Source organism: Biomphalaria glabrata, chromosome 11 (genome assembly GCF_947242115.1).
Source record: "Biomphalaria glabrata chromosome 11, xgBioGlab47.1, whole genome shotgun sequence".
NCBI classification, from domain to species: Eukaryota; Metazoa; Mollusca; class Gastropoda; family Planorbidae; genus Biomphalaria; species Biomphalaria glabrata.
Window position 1 is genome coordinate 42,034,689 of NC_074721.1, and position 15,264 is coordinate 42,049,952.

Here is a 15,264-nt window from a genome sequence, read left to right on the forward strand (position 1 = left end):
TGTAATTGTTTTAATACAGAAGGGAAACGGTCTAATCTTGGTCACTAACTTTATGAATGTTACTTCTATGAAAGCTTAGCATCAACTGTTTTTCATCCCTAGGCTACAGCCTCGCTTTGAATTAATGTCGTATTTTTGCGTTCACTATCGGTCAAAGGTGTGTCTCTTCAGCCATGCTCTAATAGCTCTTGGGAAAAAGTAGCACCTGTGTCCTGAAGTGTCTCTAAATTTCGTGATTATAATCTTGTTAAAATGTTTCTAATAAACTATCTTTGTGCTTCGCCCCGTTACTTTGGTCTTACCAGAGGGAAAAAATGCAGTGGCGTAGCATCCATGGCGCGAAGGGGTTCAATGAACCCGTGCCCACGGCCATTTAGGGGCTCACATCCGATGGTGTAACAACCATGTAGCCAGGACCGGATTTACCTCTATGCAACATAAGCTCTAGCTTAGGGCCTTCAAAAATATTTAGTAGTTACATACAATATCTGGACATATATGTGACATAATGGGGAAATAATTATGTCATTGCGGTAATTTTGATTATAGGAGTTAATCCCCTTTTAGAAGTTTATAAAAGGCCTGCAAACTGTGCTTAGTTGCCATTTGCTCCTGAGTTACCAGCTTGACCACTTGACCTGTGTTGTGAATGGTATTTTTTTTTTGATATTGTGAAAAGAGGAAAACATGACACACAAGGCATTAAACTTAAACTAAATTGGGAGAAATGACAGTATCCAACACTAAACAATTAGAAGTAAATATCGACACTATTGTCAACCTATGATTTTTTTACCATCCTTTCCCCTTTTCACAATATCACAAAAATTCTCTACAACATCACTAATGAACTAGTATCAATCTAGTAGCTATCTCAGATAGCTTAAGGCCTTTTCAACTCTAAATACAGCACTGCATGGCTCGTAGGGGTTTCATATCGCCTGGTCCCATGACTAATGACCAATTGTAGCCTACCCTACAATTTAATTTTGTAAAAAAAAAAAATGGTTAAAAAATTTAAAAAGTTTCCTTAAAATTTCCTAAACGTCAAATGAAACTTTATATCAACTTCAAAATTAACTTCAAAACATTCATCATTATCATCATCAAACTCCATTAGAGTGAGGGCTTGAGAGGCTCAAATCCTCACCTGGCAAGAGCCCTGGAAAGAAACTCTGCTGTCTTGCGTAGTGCATAAATGTCGCCATACAGGTCGAGAATTTTTGGTTTACCAGACCTGTTGAGATAAGCAAGTCTGGGGCAGTCAAACAGAATATGAGGCACGGTTTCCTTTTCTTCCCCGCAGCGGGGGGCACCGTGAACTTCAAAACATTAACCCGTGTTTTCACCTAAGAACGGTATAAGGAACTGCTTTCATCAGGCTTATTGTAATGGGGTGATGGTTGGGTTCCCTACTCCCATTATTTCTTTTGTTTTGTTTTTTTCCTCTATGTTAATTAAACCGTTGATAGTATTACCTTATTTTCTGCCTTTTTTTAAAGTACATTTAAACTTAATATTAGATATATATTAAGCAAGCAAAAAATATACAAAGAAATGACTACACCTAACAAACTGGACAGTATTAACTTCCTCCCCCGCAAAGAACAATCTACAATTTTCCAACTAAGAACAGGACACACACCACTATTAAATTACCACCTGAACAAAATAAACTCCACACAACTCCCCCTCTGCAGACACTGCGCCCACCCTTTTGAAACCGTAAACCATATCCTCTTTGAATGCCCCTTCCTAATCCACCTTAGGCAGACCCTACTGCCACTACAGCCCAACATAACCAACAGCCTGTACGGCAGTGCTGAACAACTGAAGAGAACAGCACACTTTTTTTTCCTTGGCACAGTCTGCAAAAGAGCTGACAGCTCAGCAGCAATAAAGCTGGCTAGAAGAAGAAGAAGTTGCTTAGGGAATCGTTTAATATGTTGACTTTTTATCGACTTATCATGACTGAATTCGGGAGGAGGTTTATAAAAAAAAAAACTTAAGATAGAGCCATAATTACATTTATCAAGAAATAATGTGTTTCACTTGAATGACTGCTTTGTCGTCTGGTATGTGCACGGGAGAGTCGTTCGGATGGTCTCGATGGTCTCGGGTTTATACCCTGAGACAGCACCAATGTTTTCCAACTGTATCGTCAAAAAAAAAAAAAAAAGATAGGCCTACTATATATAATGACTTAACTCCATCAACAAGCTTGCTAAACATACAGACAACATGAAAGACTGAGAACGGTGGATGATGCAAACAAAGAACACATTGAAGAAGTGGATAATTACTGGCTGAAAGTAATTAATCGCATAGTGAATGTTAGTTTTAACTTAAGCATGCAACAACCTTCACATTTAGTGGTCATCGCGAAGAGTGTCGTTTTTGGTGACACAAGTAACAACGACACTGTCTTAGCAGTACATAAATTTTTAAGGAAAAAAAAACCTAAGCCTTTACCTTGACCCACAAATTCAAAACGAGATATTAAACCTGTTAAAAAAAAGTAAGTAAAGTTCCCCTTTCAGACCTTGTGGTCTATAGGGCAGATGATGTAAAGGTCATCTGATTCTGTGGCCTACGGTTAACGAGGGTGTCATGTGGCCAGCACAACGACCAACCGCCTTTACTTTTCCCCAACTAATGTCAGGTACCCACTAGAGCTGGGTGAACTCAGATGCGCCCGAAGATCCCGAAATTAAAAATCCCAGTCTTCACCAGGATTCGAACCCCGGACCTCGGTTCGGTAGCCAAGCGCTTTACCACTCAACCACCGCGCCTCCATCAGACCTGATAAGCAATGCAATTTTTTTTTTATGCAAAAATACTAAAGGAGATCCAATCTGAACCATTTTTGTCTATTATGCTTAACAGAATTTATTAAATTTGCTTTATTTTCTGAAAATGTTTTGTGAACTCCGATGACGAACTACACAAAGAAGTTTGTTATTTATAGGTTTTCATATTTGTGAGAACCAGAAGTCTGCAGGATTGACTACAAATATACTTACGTAATTAAATATCACCATATTTCTTTAAATTACTTACGATGCCAAGGCAATGATGTTTTTTTCAATTTGAGCGACAGTAGAATAGCCTTCAGGTATTGTTTCAACAAAAGCAGCATTATGTTCACTGTGTTAAACAGTACTTAAACATGCTCTTCAGTGATTCTGTCAGCTGTGTTCATAAACTTGCATTAGAATGTCTTTCAGTAGGATGTAACGATACATACAAACTACTTGATTATTATAGCTTTTATATAGCGCTACTTTCATGCTTATAGCATGCTCAGAGCGCTTTTGGTCCAATCTCATTTGTGGACCAGTGGGGGGGGGGGGGGTAGGGGAGATCTAGGAGTTGGTTTTCCGTGCTGCCTTTAGGCGCTCAGTAAACGCAACTCTGCTCGAACCTCGAGCCCCCTACTAGGTAGCCAAGACAAGCCAAGTTCAAGCGCACTTAGCCTCTCGACCACGCTTCCCACGATTTCTTTCTTACACAAATTATTTGTCATATGTCGGGGGGGGGAGGGAGGGGCCCATCAACATATTCTTGAACACGGGCCCACGGATGCCTTGCTACGCCACTGGGCCTAGAGTTAGAGGGATAAATGTGTATATTTAAAATTAAGTCTACAAACTTCAAAAATTAGAGGGATAAATGTGTATATTTTTAATTGTGTCTACAAACAGCTAGACTTACCTAACACTTATGCAAAATTGTTCTTCATTGATATCACATTAGCTTTTATTACTTAACGAATTCATATTCTTATTGAAAAAATTAAAAGCGTAGTAGATTAGTCTATAATAATGACTTCTACATCATCTGCCATATAGACCACAAGGTCTGAAAGGGGAACTTTACCTACTTTTTTTTTACTAAGTCATTGATTAACATGAATGAATAGATTGACACATGAAATGTGTAGAACGTAATTATCTTCTCTTTTTTTTTAAAAGTAACTTTAACATATAACATAAGATAAGATAACAACACTTTATTTTCAACAAACAACTTTTTTTTTTAACAAACAACACTTCATTTCCAACCAACGAAATTCCATTTGAATGCAAAAACACATAATTTCCACATGGAAACCATATGGAAAGCCCCACTTTCAAACCCCCATTATGGATTACTTATTTACAGTGATTTTCGGCCCGCTTGCCTTTCCAAATATTGTAAGCTTCTCTATTCTTTGGCTATCTCTTTTTCTGAAGATTACAAAGGTGTCGTCTGCGAACGCTTTAACCTTAACTCCAGAAGTGAAAACCGACGTTCTTATTTTAATTATTTCATTAAAGAGGACATCCTTGCCTAACAAAACTTTTAATTTTAATCCTATTACTAAGTTTCTTATTAATTATAAGTTGGCTTGAGACAATAGTGTAGACCAGGTTAATGTATTTTATACTAGACAGATATTACCCGCTGCTCGCTGGTCTTAACTTGATTATTGCTGCTCTAGTCACTGATATATTGCATTAGAAACAATTAAAGAAAATAATAATGTTATAAGTAAAGCGAATGCATGAATTCATGAATAAAAAATATTATGAATGGACCTAAAAATAGCTAATTGACTTGAATCCAATTTTTTAGAAAAAAATTTGAATGTTAATTTGATTAAAATAAGAAATGAATGGACTATAATTAGTATGTTCATGCGTTTAATTATAAAGCTATCTTTGCGAAGAGACGTTATATCATCTCAGAGTTGAATTAGACCTAGGAAAAGAGAGATTCGCAACATTTCGGTCTGCGCATGCGTGACCTTTTTTATTAGATTACGCGATTCATGAATGAAACTATTAGAATATATCTCAATACGGCTTCGCAGCTTTAGCGAACGAATGTATGAAAAATGCTTTAGAAAAAAACAAATTTGAATGTTAATTTGATTAAAATATGAAATGAATGGACTATAATTAGTATGTTCATGTGTTAAAGTTAGTTTGTTAAAGTTAGTACCCAAGGAACATTTCTGCCAAGTTTTATCAAGATTGGTCAAGCGGTTTTGATTTCTATTCGGCACATACATACATCCATACGCCTTACAATCTACTTTATAGTATAGATTTGATAGTATCAAAGTTAAATTTTCGAAATAGGTAATTATGTTGGATTCTGTCAAATGCTTTATCTTGATCTATGGACGTGAAGGCTGCTTTCAAGTCTTTGTCTTTACAGTAGATGGTGATGTCTCGTAAGAGATTACTAAGGGACTAATTTCTCTAAGGATTTTTCCAGCAGTGAGATTGTCCTTTTAGGTGCAGGATATTAATAATGATATAGAAGTAGAGTTTTATTTACTATCTCTATGCCAATTACAATGAATATGATTTGAGCAGGTTAATATTTATATAAATTATTGTTCCATATTAGGTTCTTCAAACTTACAAACATCACTCATTTTTATCTCATTTTTTAATCTGCTGTAATGGTTTATCCTATTGTGTGTCATAACAGATTCTATTTACTATTCTGCTATATTCTCTAAGTTTGGTAGCAATTATAAAACTGTAAAGTAATAATCACATTGTTTTTTTTTTCAATGTGTTTACTGCATATATGAAAAGGGAAGTAATCATTTTGTCTTTAATTTATTCTTTTTTTTTTGGCATAAAGTATGTAACGCATATTGTAAGATGTATTTTCATAAAGCTTATACCAACTCTCTCTGTCTGTCCGGTAAAAGGTTTCTACACGTTATTTCTCCCACATCTGATCTCGGATCAAGCCGAAATTTTGTTCAATTATTTCTTGTACATGTTAACATAAGGATCTGTAAATAAAAAAAATATTAAAAAATTGATCAATTAGTTAATTAACTATTACTAACTAATTATTTTGTTTTGCATCTCGAACAAGGGAAATAAATTTTCCTTGACTGATAAAGTGGTATAAGCTAAATTAGTCCCCTTAATTGTTTGTAGAAAACAAAATGTGTAAATAACTATAAATAACTATAAGACCTTTTCTCCTAAGCTCACAGTGGTTACCGTATTGGCTTTAGGAGGCTGAGTAGGCCTTAGCCCTTTTTCAAATTGCTCTTTTTTTTTTATAAATGTATTTAAAAAGCGATCACCCATATACCCCCTTCTTTCTCCATCCTACCCCTCTCGAATTCGTCCAGACAAGTGTTAGGAGCATAACGCATTGAGAAAGCTAAAAGCATGAAATTGCGCTAAACAAAAAAACAATTGGTAAACAAATATTTCTAATCGCAAAGAGTTATTATAGTTAGGCTATATCTGTCACAAATTTAATAACATGACTGATCCAAACTAATTGATAAGGCTGCACTTAAGATAAGCTTTATTTGCTGTTGTTCTTAAGTATTTTGTTTTTGTATTTTGCGTGTTGTGTTAAGCTTACATTTGAGGCCTCCAGCATGATAGAACTATGGGACTGTAAACATTTGTGTTTAAATTGAATACACTATTCTATAGTTTTAATATAGTCTTTTCTTTTGGTTCACTCTCATTAGCATCAAAGTCCACTATCACATAATCCATAAATTACCCCCATCGTCTCTAGAGTGCACTTATAATTATATATCTCCTCCTTCGTGATCGAAGATGATCACATTTCTCCTATTCTAAGGAGAACATAGAGATGAGAATGTGGAGATGAGAATGTGGGAGTTGAGAATGTGGAGATGAGAATGTGGGAGATGAGAATGTGGAGATGAGAATGTGGGAGATGAGAATGTGGAGATGTGAATGTGGAGATGCGAATGTGGAGAGGTGAATGTGGGAGTTGAGAATGTGGAGATGAGAATGTGGGAGATGAGAATGTGGAGATGAGAATGTGGAGATGAGAATGTAGAGATGAGAATGTGGAGATGAGAATGTGGAGATGAGAATGTGGCTTGCGCGATGAAAATGTATTAAAGTGAGGGAGATTTTGCGTTGCATCAGCCTCACTCTCTCGCCCCTTGCCAGCTGAATCCAGTGGCAGAACAGAGCATCAGCCTCACTCTCTCGCCCCTTGCCAGCTGAATCCAGTGGCAGAACAGAGCATCAGCCTCACTCTCTCGCCCCTTGCCAGCTGAATCCAGTGGCAGAACAGAGCATCAGCCTCACTCTCTCGCCCCTTGCCAGCTGAATCCAGTGGCAGAACAGAGCATCAGCCTCACTCTCTCGCCCCTTGCCAGCTGAATCCAGTGGCAGAACAGAGCATCCGCCTCACTCTTTCGCCCCTTGCCAGCTGAATCCAGTGGCAGAACAGAGCATCCGCCTCACTCTCTCGCCCCTTGCCAGCTGAATCCAGTGGCAGAACAGAGCATCCGCCTCACTCTTTCGCCCCTTGCCAGCTGAATCCAGTGGCAGAACAGAGTCCAGAGAACTGGAGCTGGTTTGGGGTGCAGTGCACTAAGCTTGTAATATTTAGGCCTACCAAGGTAGGAACTATTAGAGTGTTGTTGAAAGTTTTACTCAAGATTCTTGTCTTCAACATCTGTTACTTTTTGTTGGCGTCAAGACATTTATTTATTTTAGCTCTTCAAGGAAACAACATTATTAAACATATTTCAAAACAGATTTTGATATCTATAAGCCAGATGATATGGCCCAGGGTTTACAAGGATGTCATTTGGTCAGCCTTTACTTTTCGCCAAGGTAACCATTACAGTTGGGTGGACTCATGAGCGCCCTAGAAATCCCGAATTAAAAAAGCCCCTTCTTTACCGGGATTTGAACACGAGACCATTGGTTCTGAAGCCAAGCGATTTACCACTCAGCCACCTCGCCCCATTTCAAACAAAGAAAAACGAAAACAAAAAAAAAACGAAAACAAAAACGAAAAAAAAAACGAAAACAAACAAAAACGAAAAAAAAAACGAAAAAAAAAACACGAAAACAACCAAAAACGAAAACAAAAACGAAAACAAAAACGAAAACAAACAAAAACAAAAACGAAAAAAAAAACGAAAACAACAAAAAACGAAAACAAAAACGAAAACAAAAAAAAACGAAAACAACAAAAAACGAAAACAAAAACGAAAACAAACAAAAACGAAAACAAAAACGAAAAAAAAAAAACGAAAACAACCAAAAACGAAAACAAAAACGAAAACAAACAAAAACAAAAACAAAAAAAAAACGAAAACAACAAAAAACGAAAACAAAAACGAAAACAAAAAAAAACGAAAACAAAAAAAAAACAACAAAAAAAAAAACGAAAAAAAAAAAAAAGAAACGAAATCTGATATTTTTCAAAAATTTAATCCTAATTCCTCAAAAATAATTTCTCATGATTGCACTTTGTTTTCAATCACTTACGAATAGGAAGAGACACATTTAACCTATAAAATATTTTTTCCTCCAGTACTGTACACCTTGCACAGTGTCAAAATAAGAAACTTCTAGGCCTTCATCGGAAACTACTCTGTCCATTGACTCCGTTGTCGAGCTCATTTCTGGAGAAAAAAACTCAATATCAAATTTAATCAAAAGATTTTACAGATTGGTTCGCTAGTAGGCCTAACCGTTTAGAACTGACTGTTACAGAAACTAAACTTTTACAGGGAAAAATGATAGATTCAAGAACTCCAGATAAACATTGTACCAATCATTTAAGTAAAATATCTGGGTCTCATCGTAGACAACATTAGGATAAATAAAGAAGTCCACGCCTTACCTCTAAAGAATTCGCAAAAATTCATTTCATAATAATCCATGTACAACAAACAACCAGATTGTCTTACTCACCGATGCCAAAACAGTCTTTCAAAGCTTGAAAAAACTCGGATACTTCCTATATAAAGCAACTCAGGACAGCCCTAGTTAACCTTAACACCAACACCAAGGAAACTGTTCTTCAATGGATTCCGGCACACATTGAGTTAGAAGGCAATGAAAAAGCAGACATACTGGCCAAAGATGGACGAATGAACAAACATTTGAAAATCCCTCTCTACCCAGAAGAAGTGATAAAAATAACAGTGAGTAGAATAAATAGGAATTGGACCAGCTCACATCTCAATTACAAGAAAAAGGACGCCTATTGTAAGCTATCTCGACATGACCAACACATACTTTTTCGACTCACAACCGGATACAACAGAATGAGACAACATATGTTCCGGAAGCTAAAAGTCGGGACGAGCGAAACCTGCCCTTGTGGAGCATCACCAGAGAATACTGACTATGTTCTTCAAAGCTGCATACTATATTAAGAGGCCCAAACAAGACACTGGCCCTTAACCTTCCTTTAGAACAAAAACTATACGCAGAACTGCCTGATCTGGAAACCACTGTGCGGTTCATCTCAGATTTAGGATTACTGATCTGAACTGCCTGATCTGGAAACCACTGCGCAGTTCATCTCAGATAAAGGATTACTGGTCTGAACTGCCTTATCTGGAAACCACTGCGCGGTTCATCTCAGATATAGGATTACTGATCTGAACTGCCTGATCTGGAAACCACTGCGCAGTTCATCTCAGATATAGGATTACTGATCTGAACTGCCTTATCTGGAAACCACTGCGCGGTTCATCTCAGATATAGGATTACTGATCTTAATTGCCTGATTTGGAAACCACTGCGCAGTTCATCTCAGATATAGGATTACTGATCTGAACTGCCTGATCTGGAAACCACTGCGCGGTTCATCTCAGATATAGGATTACTGATCTTAATTGCCTGATTTGGAAACCACTGCGCAGTTCATCTCAGATATAGGATTACTGATCTGAACTGCCTGATCTGGAAACCACTGCGCGGTTCATCTCAGATATAGGATTACTGATCTGAACTGCCTGATCTGGAAACCACTGCGCAGTTCATCTCAGATATAGGATTACTGATCTAAACCCTCCGACATGTGAAATGAGAACGAAGAAGAAGAAGAAAATTTTAATAATTTGTTATAGTATATCGAAACATAGATGTCCTAAAGTCAAATCAATAATACCTAAACGTCGTAATAGCTAATCAATAAATAAAACTCCTTAAACCAGAGTAGCCAACGCAATATTTTAAATCCAATAATAAATAGTATCGAAGCTTTAGTTTAAAATACAGTACGACTAAATAACCATGCAAGGCGATCGCATGATAATAACATCATTAAAATCTTTGTAGTCACCAAAACAAAAACATTCTTAAATTCATATAAGTGCTCTTTCATTCTTAGTGCCATTAGAGTATGGAACGGGTTGCTTGAATCAGCCAGAAAAAAAACAATGAAACGAATATATTTATGCTATATAAATGCGCACAACTTTTTTTTTATGAAAGTCTGTAAATGTATACGAAAAAAGTTTTATAAATTTTATAAGAGTTTTATAACTTTTTTGTTTCCATATTTTCCAGACCTAGGCTGACACTTCTTTTTATATATTGACCTTGGCTAAAGATAAACTGATTCTAGGACTCGATCGGAAACAGTGTACGGTAACGTCACCAAGATGATCCTGACGGCCATTATAGTGGCAGGTTTGGTGACATTAAGTCAACAGGCCGGTAAGTGTTTAATTGTCTGTAGTCAAAACGTAAAGGGGAATAATGAGGTAAAAATATCAGAACATTACGCGATGTAGTGATGTCCCCCTTTAAGCCCTCACTAAAATGGAGTTTAATAATGTTGATGATAATGTCCATCTTTTACCGAGCCGTTTTCGAGATCCATCTCCATTCAGGATTTTACCATGCCAATTTTTTGTTTAGATAGCTTTTAGGCCTATATACTAATATAGCGCAACTTATCATGCTTATGTTCAGAGCGTTATGGCCCATTCTCTTCTGTTGACTAGTGAGTGTATATAGTATCCAGGAGAAAGTTTTCCATGCTACCTTTAGGCGCAAAGTAAACACAATTCTGCTCGAGTCGGGTGTCGAACCTAGAGCCCTCTTGATAGGTAGCCAATCCAAGCTCAAGCGTACGTAGCCTCTCGGTCACACATTCCACTATAAATTTACAAGCTAATAAGAGGAATTGTAGGACATAATTATCTTCTTTTTTGAAGTAACGTCTGTAATAGATAGGATAAGATAAGAAAAGATAAGATAATAAGATTATTTCCTTATTTGACTAGTTTTTGAAACAGGCGCTTCCGTAGAACAAATTCTGGACAATTTATCTTTTGAAATTAGAATATCTTATCTTATGTAATACAGACGTTACTTCAAAATAGAAGATGATAACGTCCGACGCGTCATGCATCTAGTCATGCATGTTAACCAATGACTTAAATTCTGCCAATGCATGAAGATATTCTATAAACGTATGGACATTTTATTGACGCTTACTGATTTAAAGATTCGGTGAGTCGAATGTGAAGGCTATGCTGACCTGATCGATTTGCATAATGTTAATAAGTGATATAAGTTAGAAGCAGATGGAGGTCACTCACAAAGGCCGCGGGATACAGATTTGAGACCAAAAAGAAAATCCGCTGCCGAGGACAGACGCAGACGACGAAAAGAAACTCTAAATCGACCACCGGCGGACAATGGTTATGCTTGCCCTGGATGTGGCAAAATATGTAGGTCACAGCTGGGGTTGCTGCATTCCTATTTAATCTTCGGACTCGAAGACAAGCCTTATTTTTATTTCTTTAGGAGCAGCAAAGAAAAGATATTGGAAAGTGGAATAGGAGGACTATGGAAAAGAGGTAGAGAGGTATTGCTGCTACGTGACTCTCTCAAGAGGTAGAGAGGTATTGCTGCTACATGACTCTCTCAAGAGGTAGAGAGGTATTGCTGCCACGTGACTCTCTCAAGAGGTAGAGAGGTATTGCTGCTACGTGACTCTCTCAAGAGGTAGAGAGGTATTGCTGCCACGTGACTCTCTCAAGAGGTAGAGAGGTATTGCTGCTACGTGACTCTCTCAAGAGGTAGAGAGGTATTGCTGCCACGTGACTCTCTCAAGAGATAGAGAGGTATTGCTGCCACGTGACTCTCTCAAGAGGTAGAGAGGTATTGCTGCTACGTGACTCTCTCAAGAGGTAGAGAGGTATTGCTGCTACGTGACTCTCTCAAGAGGTAGAGAGGTATTGCTGCTACGTGACTCTCTCAAGAGGTAGAGAGGTATTGCTGCTACGTGACTCTCTCAAGAGGTAGAGAGGTATTGCTGCTACGTGACTCTCTCAAGAGGTAGAGAGGTATTGCTGCCACGTGACTCTCTCAAGAGGTAGAGAGGTATTGCTGATACGTGACTCTCTCAAGAGGTAGAGAGGTATTGCTGATACGTGACTCTCTCAAGAGGTAGAGAGGTATTGCTGCCACGTGACTCTCTCAAGAGGTAGAGAGGTATTGCTGCCACGTGACTCTCTCAAGAGGTAGAGAGGTATTGCTGCCACGTGACTCTCTCAAGAGGTAGAGAGGTATTGCTGCCACGTGACTCTCTCAAGAGGTAGAGAGGTATTGCTGCCACGTGACTCTCTCAAGAGGTAGAGAGGCATTGCTGCCACGTGACTCTTTCAAGAAGCCCAAATTCCCCCCCCCCCCTTTTTTTCCACGCCCCCGCCCCTTCTAATCAAACAACAGCAGGGACGGCTGCCTTGTCGTTTCGTATGCGCCCAATGCTCTCGTCCCGGTTCGAACCCTGCCAGCTGTCTCCCCCCCCCCCTTATGTGACCCTGCATGAGGTTTAGGCTAGGAGGTAATAATCTTCATCGGAAACTTACAAATCAAGTTTCTACGTGATCTGAGTTCGATTCGTTTTATTCTTTTTAACTTCACCCAGACTAGATTTAAACGTATCTAGTATTTTAGACATATAACTAAATATAAGGTATACTAGACGTCTATTACTTTAGTAAAGGATGATCCATAGTTTGCTTTATCTTATCTTATGTAATACAGACGTTACTTCAGAAAAGGAAGATGATTACGTCCTACGCGTCAAGCATTCAGTCTTGCATATTATCCAATGGTCTAAATTCTGCCACGTCACTGGTTTTCCTGGCTAGCTCAGGCAAACCATTCCATGCTCTAATAGCACTTAGGAAGAAGGCGTATTTGTACAAATTTGTCCTAGCATATGGGACGAGGAATTTGCCTTTATCTTTGTGTCTTTCTGAGTATTTTATTAAATTTGGTTTTTGTATTTGAAGATTATGGTTTAGTGTTTTATGTATAATTGCTACTTTACTTTTAAGTCTTCTATCCTGAAGGCTTTCTAAATTTATTGATTTAACTAAAGGTGTTACTCTAGTGAAATGTGGATATTCGTTTGTTATGAATCTCACTGCTCTATTTTGTGTCTGTTCCAGTTTCTTAATGTTTTCTTGAGTTGCGTTTTTTAATTATATGAACGTTTTTGTCAGAACTCATTAATGTCATTAACTAGACAAGATCGGAAGATTAGAATCTAATTCTGTGTACTAATCTCCCCAGCCATCAGCACCGGATACAGAGATGGAAATTGCAGTGCCAGTGCATACTTATATTGTGACCCCAACGCCAACTGCGTTGACGCCCCAGAGACACAACAGTACACGTGTCAGTGTCAGGCCAACGCTACAGGAGACGGGTTCAAAACCGAAGTAGGAGGAACGGGTTGCAAGTATTGTAAGTATTTTATCTAGTATCTCTTTCACTCTCTTTCACTCTCTCCCTCTCTCTTTCACTCTCTCCCTCTCTCTTTCACTCTTTCCCTCTCTCTTTCACTCTCTCCTTCTCTCTTTCACTCTCTCCCTCTCTCTTTCACTCTTCTACTCTCTCTCTTTCACTCTCTCACTCTCTCTTTCACTCTCTCCCTCTCTCTCTTTCACTCTCTCTCTTTCTCTCTTTCACTCTCTCCCTCTCTCTTTCACTCTCTCCCTCTCTCTCACTCTTCTACTCTCTCTTTCACTCTTCTACTCCCTCTCTCTTTCACTCTTCTACTCTCTCTCTTTCACTCTCTCTCTTTCACTCTCTCCCTCTCTCTTTCACTCTCTCCCTCTCTCTCTTTCACTCTCTCTCTCTTTCTCTCTTTCACTCTCTCCCTCTCTCTTTCACTCTCTCCCTCTCTCTTTCACTCTTCTACTCCCTCTCTCTTTCACTCTTCTACTCTCTCTCTCTTTCACTCTCCTACTCTCTCTCTCTTTCACTCTCTCCCTCTCTCTTTCACTCTCTCCCTCTCTCTTTCACTCTTCTACTCTCTCTCTCTCTTTCACTCTCTCTTTCTTTCACGCTCTATATCTCTGTCAATCTCTATCTGACCAGCGTATTTGTTTACGCAGAACGTGATGTTTACTTTCTAGTTGACCTACTTTAAGTAGTTGACTGGACAAGGTGCATTCAGGCGTGACATTAATTTCGAACATCAAAACTTTGTCCTTTTTTCTCTTTTTCTCTCTCTCTCTCTCACACGTTCTTTCTCTTTCACTTTCTCTCTCTCACTTTCTCTCTCTCACTTTCTCTCTCTCACTTTCTCTCTCTCTCACTTTCTCTCTCACTTTCTCTCTCTCTCACTCTCTCTCTCTCTCTCTCACTTTCCCCCCCCCCCTCTCTCTCTCTCTTTCTCTCTTACTCTCTATCACTCTTTCTTTCTCTCTCTGTCTCTCTCGCTTTCTCTCTTTGTTAGTCTTATATGTTACGTAGAGACAGTTTATCATTTGAAGAAAAAAAAATGACGCATTTTCATGTTTAGTGATGAACTTTTTTAGTCAAATCGAAATATCTTTTATGGCATTAAACCAATGTCCTAATTTTCTCAGGTCTTTATGAAGCTTATCAGACGAGTCGTAACTATAGCTGCATAGCATCACCCTCACATTTCCCTAAGTCTGTTGGACCGTTGAGGCACCACACACGATTTGTCGAGCGTCTTTCTCCATTTCTCTCTGTATTTTGCCTAGGATAGAACCTCTTTCTATTCTTTGATGTTGTCTTCTCATCGCTTTCTCGGTCTGCAAATTCTTCGTTTTCCTCTCAGGATCCTCCTCGTTAGCACTCGGACGCTGAACTATAACAAACCTACAAGCATATACATTTTTAAGACATGTTATCAAAATTACATGTACAGGTACGGTCAAGTTTCATGTAGTTCGGAATCTTGGGAGTTTTCTTCGACTCAACACTATCTTTCGACCCACACATAAGTCAGCTCTGCAAGGGTCTTTATCTGCAGCTACGCAGATTAGGCCAGATCCGACCATATTTAACAACGGAGTCAACAAGAACGCTAGCTGTGGCATTCATACTCTCCCGCCTTGACTACTGCAACGCCGTGCTAGCAGGTATACCTGATGACGAAATAGCTAAACTGCAACGTATTCAGAACAATGCCGCACGAATAGTACTTAGAAAAACA

The 15,264-nt window shown here is 38.4% G+C and overlaps 1 protein-coding gene across 2 annotated transcripts in view; it reads left to right on the top strand.

The window, feature by feature from the left end:
* Positions 1 to 15,264, top strand: part of LOC106052747 (uncharacterized) — a 99,742-nt gene that overhangs the window by 9,302 nt on the left and 75,176 nt on the right. For both annotated transcript variants that reach the window (XM_056003903.1, XM_056003902.1), the window contains exons 2-3: positions 10,338 to 10,487; positions 13,365 to 13,538. In XM_056003903.1, the coding sequence (XP_055859878.1) occupies positions 10,433 to 10,487; positions 13,365 to 13,538 (229 nt within the window). In that variant the 5' untranslated portion in view covers positions 10,338 to 10,432. The remainder of the gene's footprint in view (positions 1 to 10,337; positions 10,488 to 13,364; positions 13,539 to 15,264) is intronic.